Source organism: Phocoena phocoena, chromosome 3 (genome assembly GCF_963924675.1).
Source record: "Phocoena phocoena chromosome 3, mPhoPho1.1, whole genome shotgun sequence".
NCBI classification, from domain to species: Eukaryota; Metazoa; Chordata; class Mammalia; order Artiodactyla; family Phocoenidae; genus Phocoena; species Phocoena phocoena.
In genome coordinates, this window is record NC_089221.1 from 170,888,596 (window position 1) to 170,897,705 (window position 9,110).

The following is a 9,110-nucleotide window of genomic DNA, read 5'->3' on the forward strand; positions in this document are numbered from 1 at the left end:
TGGGGAAGGGTCTTGAGGCCTCCTCTTGCAGCGGGTTTGTCTTTCCTGGCAGGTTCCCCACTCACTTGACGACACAGATGGACAGCGCTTACTACTTGGTGAGCAGCAGCCCCCCCCCCCCCCCCCCCCCGCCCCGGCCCGGGAAGCCCCGCCCTCTCCGGGAAGCCCCGCCCCTACTCTCCCCACCACCACCAGGTAGCCCCTCAGGAGCCTCCTGGAAAGGCTGTTGAGTTTGGCCTCAGGATCCGGGTTTGGGGGCACCCTCTCCTCTACTTACTTTGCTTATTTTAGGCAAGTGAGTTAACCCAGTGAGCAACAACTTCATGTGAGTTTTTCTTAATTAATAACCTTGCTGTGAAAACAAGTAATTCTGTATTTAAATTAAGGAGAAGTTTCTTCAGCCCACAGTCGATGAGTTAGGGGTACAGCACGTGATGGGAGTCCCTGCCCTTCAGGAATGTATATTCTACTGTGTGCTGTCTTCTGGAACTTTCCACAAAGATAAGAATGTTCTCTATCAACAGGGTCCAATATGGCACCCACCAGCCACATGTGGCTACTGAGCTCCTGTAAGGAGCTGAATTTTAATTGACTGAAAGTTAAAGAGCCACGTTTGACTAGTGGCTACCCCATAGGACCCGGCAGCTCTAAGGGAAGGAGAGAGACAAATAAGTAAATAGAGAAACAAGATTCACAAAATGTAAGTGCTTAAAAGAAAATAGAAGGTGAAGCGGTGAAAGTGAGCCAAGATTTTGAGCTAAGGTAGTCAGGAAGGGCTTCTTGAACGTGAGACACAGTGAAACCATGTCTCACTGTGTCTCACGTTCACAGTGAGACATGGTAGATAAGGAGTTCCTGCCACCCTAGAGAGAACAGGGAAGGCTGTTTCAGGCAGAGGGCACAGCCTGTGCAAAGGTCCTGGGGCAGGATCGGGCCTGGTGTGTTGGAGGAACAGCCAGGAGGCCTGTGTGTCTGGAGCAGAGTGAGCGAGGGGGAGAGAGGGAGGAGGGGAGGGCAGGGAGGGAGCAAGGGCAGGTTGTGCCCCTCTTTGACCTCCACTTCATACCTAGAATGAAAACCAGGGGTCTCCCTAATTACTTCCTACTCTGAGTATGGTAGGTAGTATCCCATTTGACGAGAGCAGGGACCAGAGAGGTAGCATGACTTGCCCAGGGTCATACAGCTGGGGAGAAACATGCACAGCATTTCAGTTCTGCACTCTTGCCCACTTCCATTGACCAGCTCCCAGTGTGACCGCTGTTGTTCCTTTGCAGTTCCAGGAGATCCGGCAGGGGCTCCAGGAACATCACAAGCAGGTGAATGGGCCTTGTGGGCCGCGGAGGTGTACTTGAGCTTTTCCCCCTGAGGGAGGTGGGAGCCCTGGAGGGCTGGGGGCAGAGGGGGCGGGGCCCAAAGTGGAATCCCCAGGGTATCAGTGGATCCCCCACATCTCAGGAGTGCATCTCTGGTCCTAAGCCTCTTCCCTCCTGTCCTGCTCGCGGGTCCCCGCGTGCCTGGAGGAGGCCAGGGGCCTGTCAGCACATCGCAGGTTAGTTGCCTGTGCTAGGAAGGGGCTTTTATGTGCCAGGCATGGCCGGATGCGGTCTCCATGTGTCTGAGGTTCCCAAGGGCCTGGCTCACACTCGGGGGTGGGGGGAGGGACAGGCCTGCACTGGGGGCCCTGCTCCCAGCACGGGGAGCCTTGCCCAGGCTGAGCATGGCTTCCACCCCGCCTGTCCTCCCGCCACCTGGCCCCTTTCTCCTGGGTGCTGGCAGGACTTTCTGCCTGTGCCAGATGTGACTGGCAGAGGGCCAGGGCTGTGTCTGCGACTTAGTGGGGCCTGGGGTGGGTAGCTCAGGGAACAGGGAAAGACAGATCCAGAGGCGGGGGCGGGGTGGGGCAGGAAGCAACCAGAACACGGTTATTCATTCAACAGATATGTATCCATCACCTCCTTGCCAAGTGCAGTTGTAGGCGCCAGGGAAATAGCAAAGGAGAACACAGACAAACCGCTGCCCTTGGGGTGAGAGGAGCCTGGTAAACAGAAGTGTCAGATGGTGAGGGCTGGGCAAGGCGGGGGTGGAATTGAGCAGCCCAAGGCGACGTGGGGGGAACCAAGGTGGGAATGGGTTACGATTCAGGGTGGTCAGGGAAGGCTCGCTGAGAAGGTGACATTTGGGCAGACTCTTGAAGGAGATCAGAGAGGGAGTGTAGATGTCTGGAAGGAGTAGACCGGGCAGAGGGCACAGCCTGTGCAAAGGCCCTGGGGCAGGACCAGGCCTGGGTCATTGGAGGAACAGCAAGGAGGCCCGTGTGTCCCGAGCAGAGTGAGCGAGGGGGGAGAGAGGGAGGAGGGGAGGGCAGGGAGGGGTCGCGGCAGGTCGTGCAGGGCCTTGTGGGCCACAGGGAGGACTCTGGCTTTTACCCCCAGGGAGGTGGGACCCTGGAGGGCTGTGGGCAGAGGAGGGGCTGGGCCTGACTCAGATGCTCACTTGCGCCCTCTGGTGGCTGCTTTGAGGAGGATGGATATTTGGGGGCCAGGATAGGAGTTGGGGTCCAGTTGGACCATCCAGGTGCGGGAGGCTGGTCACCGAGCCAGTTCGGTGGTGAGAAGCAGTCAGAGTGTGGATGTGTCAGGAAACTGACAGCATGTGCTGAGTATCAAGACATAAGGGGAGGAATTCCTTGGTGGTGCAGTGGTTAGGACTCCGTACTTCCACTGCAGGGGACACAGGATCGATGATCCCTGGTTGGGGGAGTCCTGCATGCCATGGGGTGCTGCCAAAAAAAATGAATAAGATGTAAGGGGATAAGGAGGACCCAGGAGGGTCGTCCCTAAGCACCCTCCTCCCCCAACAGAAGGCCCCAGGTGGTGATCCCTAGCTGACTTGTGGTTTCACAGGGACCACCTCCCCCTCCCCTGTTTCCTGTTCCTTGTCTCCCAGCCTCCTTGCTGTGTATTTGAAATCCTGAGCAGCAGCAGTGGCAACGCCCCCGGCTCCGCGGCCCGCCTTCACACAGCTCTCCCCAGGGAGGACCCGCAGGCAGGCAGGGGGCAGCAGCACTTTTCATGCTGAGTGCATTAAAGTGCCAGTAAATTGTGCATTAAGGAGCCAGGGAGGATTGGGGAAGGCTCCCCTGGGCCTCGTGCTGCTGGGAGGCCCAGCTGGGGAATCCATCCCCCGCCACCCTAGGAGGCAGCCACCTGGAGCGCCCAGAGCTCAGGGAGGGGGTCCTCCATTCCAGCCTCTCCCTCCACCATCCTGCTCGCCCCACCCCCTACCCCAACCAGCGAGGGGCAGGGGGTGGGACCAGGCTGCCAGTGGAGGCAGGGAAACGCTGCTGGGCCCCAGGTGTCCTGACTTTAGGAAATTGACTTTGATGCCCTGAGCCTCAGTTTTCTCATCTGCAGAATGGGAACGCCAGTGGTGCCCGTTCCACAGAACTGACAGCCACAGGCCTTATGCCACGTTCCTTAGCAATTGTTTCTTTCTGTGAATCACAATATTTCCCCAGGATTTTGGAATTCGCTCTGGGCCAGACAGCTTCTTGGCATCCACCATGGAGGTGCACGTGCATTCGGAAGGCCCACGGCACTGCCTCCAAAGCCAGAGGCCCAAGACTAAATCCGTGTCACCCTCTGCAGTAGCCACGGGACACACGTGGCTATTTACACTTCAATTGGCAATCAAGTGGCACCGTCCACGTTTCAAGTATTCAACCTTAGCTGGCGGGTCTAGAACATTCCTCATATCACTGTATTTAGTCCATCTGGACTAAATATAGCTGCACATTCCCGTAGAGCCCCTTATCGGGCCGAGAAGGTGGGTCTCCTCACAGCGAATTCCTGGCAGTACTGGCAGGTCGTGTCTTGCGTGGTCTGTGTCCTCAGCTGGCTGCCAGGCACATTCTAGGTTCGTGCCTCGCCGTCCACTCTGGCAGCCCCCAGCCCCACGTGGCTGCTGAGTCCTTGAAATGTGGCCCGTGGGACAGGAGGGATCGCATTTTTAATTAAACTTAACTTTATATTTAAATAGTGACCTGCAGCCAGTAGCCGCTGTGCAGGGAGGTACAGTCTTGAGGAAGGAGAGGTTAAACACAAATCTGGTACCTGGGCCAGATAAATGCTCTTGAGAAAAGCAGTAGGACGCGCCATAGGAGGGAGCCTGTCCTAAAGGAACAGATGGGCAGCCTGCTGGGAGGGAGAAAAAGAAAATTTAGGGTGCCTTCCATGACCACAGAAACTGTTCACTTAAATCTGGAATCGGTAGCAGCCACGTGGCTTGATTTTAAATATAAAATAAGTGACCCTCCCACCAGGGCCCCTAACTTCCCCGTCGCCAGCCCTGCTCCCCAAGAGGTAACCGTTGGTTTCTTAGGATCTTTGCAGTGTTTCAGCAGCTTCAAATGTCATCCCCATAAGGGGGACATGTGTACAGGCGGCTTTGCTTCTTGAAACCATTTTAAACAAGGGGGTGGCATTCAGGCTTTTGTTTCCAAACATCCCAAGAAAAGCAGCTGGGATGCGAACCCAGATCTGACTTGACTTGCGACCGTATTATACTGGTAACTGGTCATTAGGGCTCAATTTTGTCACCCGCAGCCAAGGGTGGCCTCTGGGTACCGAGAGCTTGCTTTTTGCTAGGTGATCATGAATCCACCCAAAAACGTTCAAGGGTGTAGCCTCACTTTGTGAACAGGGAAACTGACTTGTAGGAAGGAATTCGCACCCAGGGCTGTCCTTTAATGAAGCTTTAGCTGGGATGACGTTCCCCTTCCAGGCAGAAAACTTCCTACAGATAGTGGAGACCTGCAACCAATCCCTGGGCTTCCAGCTGGGGGAGGTAGGTTCCTGGGTCCTTGAGTAGGGTGGGGATAGGCTTGGGGCAAAGGGTACATCCTCGTGTCCCTCACGACCCTGTGCTTACAGCACCAGGGAAACCAGGAGTTCCCCAGTGAGCAGCCCAACCGGGACCCCCAGCACCCAGAGGCCAAGACCCCACAGCCCTCCAGTCTCCAGGGACCAGACTTCGAAGACATCATGGCCACGAGGTCATCCGACTGGCTCCAGCAGACCCCCGGAGTGGACACAGTCCACCAGCTAGACATGCGGCCATCCTGGGACTCGGAGCCCCGGTTTTGGCAGGATGTTCTGACACAGCAGCTCTGGCAGATTTTTACTGGGACCCAGGAGCGCCCAAGACGCAGGAGTGAGTCTCCCTGAGGGTGAGGGGAAGTGGGGAATCAGGCCGCGTGGAGGGACAGCACCGGTTGAACTGGCTTCTCCCCCTCATCCCCTTCTGTTGTCATAGCGACAGAGCAGGCGCCAGGCCAGGTAAGTAACTGGAATCCTCGGTACCTGGAAGGGTGGGCTTTGCCCCGGCTGGGCCCCCTGGCTTTGACCTCTAGATGCCTGTGGGATTGGCATGGCTCCCCCACCCTCAGCCCTTGGATACCCTCAGAGGACCTGAGCCTGTCTGCAGCTCCGCCTGGACGGGAGGATGGGACTTCAGGCAGTTGGAGCATCCTGTCCACACTGCCTGGGCCCGCCTGCCGTGTTCCAGTTCTCAGACCAACCCTGGTCAGGTCCTTTGGTCTGAACTGATCTCCCCAATTCCCGCGGGCAGGAAAGCCAGGAGCCAGCACCACGATACTTGGGAGTGAAACTGCTCCCCAAGGACACTTTGGGTAATCCTGGTGGGAGGAGGGCAGCCCGCCCTGGGGGAGGGGAGCCACACCTGCCACTGATCCACTCTTTTCTCTGCCCAGTTCTCAGCCCAGCTACGCCCTCCCCCAACTCCTCTGAGGGCTCCCGAAAGGGAAGCACAGGACGGGGCACTGTAGGAGAGGGGGTGTTCTCCCACATGGCCCAGGTGAGACCCCCGCACCCTACACAAAGGCTGTGGGGGGCTGGGGCGGGAGGAGAATGTGACTCAGCTGTGACCTCATCCACCCGCAGGAGCTTCCTGTAAAAACCTATCAATTTCTGAAGCCCATGTAAGTATGTCCCAACCTTGTGGTTGGGAGCCCAGATGTGGGGGTGAGAAGGGTTCCTGGAGGAAGGGACATAATGGTTAGGACCTTGAAGGATGAGTAGGAGTTTGCTGGGATAGGGCAAAACATGTCAGGCAGAAGGGAGCAGTGTTTGGTCGTGGGAGAAGGAGAATACTTGGAGGGGTGTGGGTAGAACCTGGGAGGATATAGAGTGCCGTGGAGAAATGAGGCCTGAGAGAACTCCAAATACAAAGAACGAAGCCCCTCTGGGGCTTGATAGGTGCCCTGCTCCGGGCAGAGAGGCTCACAGGCGGGCTCCTCTCCCAAGATGCTGGGACCCTGAGGACTTTGAAAACACGTGGAATAGGCCTGATGCCTTGCCCTGGCAGTCCAAGAAGCTGGCCGTGCCACACAGAGTGGAGAAGGTACGGAGGCTAGAACATGGGGAGCCCGTGCTGGCCACGGCCGTCAGCAGCTTCACGCGGCACGCCTTCACCTGTGGCAGGGGTGGCGTCAAGGTGTGGAGCCTGGTCAGCCAGGTGGTGGAGGCCAAGTTTCCAGAGAGCTACCTGCGTGTACAGGTGAGGGTAGGGCTGGCTCTGGGGCGGAGCTTGTGGGAGCAGGGAGAGCCCCCCACCCTGCAGGGGAGGAAGCTCACCCCAGGCTCTGCCCACCCCAGACCCAGGGGGCCTACCTGCGCACTTGCTTGCTGTTCTCAAACAGCACGGCCCTGCTGACGGGTGGCCACAACCTGACCAGCGTGAGCCTGTGGGACCTGACAGCACCTTCCCTGTACGTGAGAGCGGAGCTGCCCTGTGCGGGCCTCACCTGCCAGGCCCTGGCCGCCAGCCCTGAGGACAACCTGGCCTTTGCCGGTTTCACCGATGGCAGTGTCAGGATCTGGGACCTGCGGAACCAGAGCGTGGTCAGGTGTGGCCCAGGGGTGGGCGGGGCCACCCTGAGGGCCGCTTCCCACCTGGATCCCTGAGTAGGGACCCAGCAGTCTCAAGGCCAAAGCCCCTTTCCCTAAAGAACTCTTGCATTTGAGAGTTGAAGACCCAGGTTCAAACTGTGGCTGGGTCCTTGAAGCCCAGTTGTGGTACTTCTTGCCTGCCTCAGTTTCCCCATCTGTCACCCGGGTGTGATTGGAGGGGGGTGTCCTCAGGGGCCCAAAGCTTAGAGTTTCAGCCCTGACCTCCCTTCCAATGCCTCTCCTGGCCAGGGACCTGCTGGGTCACCTGAACGGTGCCAAGAGCATCGCTGTCAAAGACCGGCACATCTGGACAGGGGGTCTGGACGCCTGCCTGCGGTGCTGGGACCTGAGGACCACTGGGGAGCCCCAGGAATACCAGTTTGAGTCTCAGGTGTGCAGCTGGGATGGGGCCTGCTTGGCCACGTAGCAGCTGGGCTGTGGACTGAAGGAGGTGGAAGCTGGCAGGAAGGGCAGGGGTGAGTGGTACCTCAGGTCTCAGTGATGCTCTGAAGAGAGGGGTCCTTAGCTACATCTTCCCCAGTTGCCCAGATGACATTGGATGCTTTCGTACTCTGTATCAGGGGTTCCTATTCTCATTGAGTCTCTGTGATAATCCCACAAAGTAGAGAGGACCACACCCATCTTGCAGATGAGCCAGCCAAGGCCGGATATGTGAAGTTGCTTTCTGGGGGTCTCACAATCAGGAAGCGGGCAGGCAGTCAGCCCCGGGGATGGGTCCCTGTGCTCCTGCCACCTCTCGGGCCCCGCTGGGACCTGGACAATGTTTTCCTGCTGCCTTCTCCCCAGATAATGAGCCTGTCCCCCAGCCCCTGGGAGGACTGGGTGCTGGTGGGCACAGCCAATGGCCAGCAGTGGCTGCAGCCCAGCCTTGGGGGCCAGAAGCACATGGTGGGATGTAAGGACGGCACCATCCTCGGTCTCAAGTTCTCCCCGCTGGGTGAGTGGCCAGGATCGCGGCGGGGAGTCTGCCGTGGTCCCCAGCCTCCCACGGGGCCCTGCCTCACTAAGACTGACTCCACCCAGCCCTTTCTGACCCTTCCTGACCCCCCCAAGGCCTTCAACAGCAGGAACCGCCCTGAGTGATGCTCTCCGCAGGGATGTGAGGGAGGTGGGGGGCTCCCTGTTTCCCAGATCCCCAGGGGTCCAGCCCTCAGCTGCCAGCTTTCCCTATGACCGGGCCCCCCTCTGCCTTCTCCCAGGCCAGTGGTGGGTGAGCGTGGGGACGGACAACCTGGTCAGCATCTTCAGCATGCCCATGGGGACCACAGTGGTCCAGGTACGGGGGTGGGGCAGGTGGGCGGCATTCATTGGGCTGAGCCCGGGGGTCCAAATGCAGAGACCCCCCGCCCCCACCCAGGGACCACGTTTGAATCTATGGGCAGATGTTAAGGGCAAGGATGGGTGAACCCCGTCGCTCTGCTCCCCAACTCTTCCAGGTACCTGAGACGTCCTCCGTCATGTGCTGCGATGTGTCTCCCAGCAACCACCTGATCGCCACGGGGTCCAGGGACCACGCCTCAGTGTACCAGATCACGTACTGAGGGCTCGCCAGGGCGGGTGGGGTGAGCACAACTGGACCTATGATCTTTGTCACGTGTAATAAAGCATTTGGAAAAAGCACGGATGCAGTGCTGCATCCTGTCCCCTGGTCGTCTTGTGGAGATTTGGAAGGACTTTTCCAGCCTGGGTCTCTGAGCCTTTTGAGTCCACATTCCCTGAGAATCGGATCAGAGCCACTGACCCTTGCCGTCGGGGGAACTGGACGTAGAGCCCTTGTTTTTTTTTTTTTCTTTTTTGTTTTTGGCCACGCCACGCAGCATGTGGGATCTTAGTTCCCCAACCTGGGATGGAACCTGGGCCACGGCAGTGAAAGCATGAAGTCCTAACCACTGGACCACCAGGGAATTGCCTGGAGCCCTTCTTTCTGCTCCACTGAGCTCATCTGATGTCATGGAGAGATGTTTCCCAGCCCTGCCTGCACAGTCCCAGGGATGGGGTCCTCAGTCCTTTCCAAGTTACCTGTGTCCCGTTAGATCAGTGCTTCTCACCTGGGGGTGAGTCTGACCCCCAGGGGACACTGGGCCACGTCTGGGGACAAACGTGGTTTGTCACGACTGGGAG

The 9,110-nt window shown here is 58.2% G+C and overlaps 1 protein-coding gene across 1 annotated transcript; it reads left to right on the forward strand.

Moving 5' to 3' along the window:
* The first annotated feature begins 5,036 nt into the window (after window positions 1-5,036).
* TLE6 (TLE family member 6, subcortical maternal complex member) lies at window positions 5,037-8,530 on the forward strand. The gene is made up of 11 exons (XM_065873861.1): window positions 5,037-5,211; window positions 5,314-5,336; window positions 5,629-5,689; window positions 5,771-5,874; window positions 5,961-5,998; window positions 6,324-6,576; window positions 6,675-6,925; window positions 7,218-7,359; window positions 7,776-7,926; window positions 8,189-8,265; window positions 8,426-8,530. The coding sequence occupies exons 1-11, from the start codon at window positions 5,043-5,045 to the stop codon at window positions 8,528-8,530; spliced, it is 1,374 nt and encodes a 457-aa protein (XP_065729933.1). The 5' UTR covers window positions 5,037-5,042.
* Window positions 8,531-9,110: the final 580 nt, after the last annotated feature.

Bases quoted from the DNA above. Each gene is read 5' to 3' on its own strand.
- TLE6 (XM_065873861.1), top strand. From the start codon at position 5,043: ATGGCCACGAGGTCATCCGACTGGCTCCAGCAGACCCCCGGAGTGGAC. The intron at 5,999-6,323 runs GTAAGTATGTCC...TCCTCTCCCAAG, and splicing joins TATCAATTTCTGAAGCCCAT to ATGCTGGGACCCTGAGGACT. The intron at 8,266-8,425 runs GTACGGGGGTGG...CAACTCTTCCAG, and splicing joins TGGGGACCACAGTGGTCCAG to GTACCTGAGACGTCCTCCGT.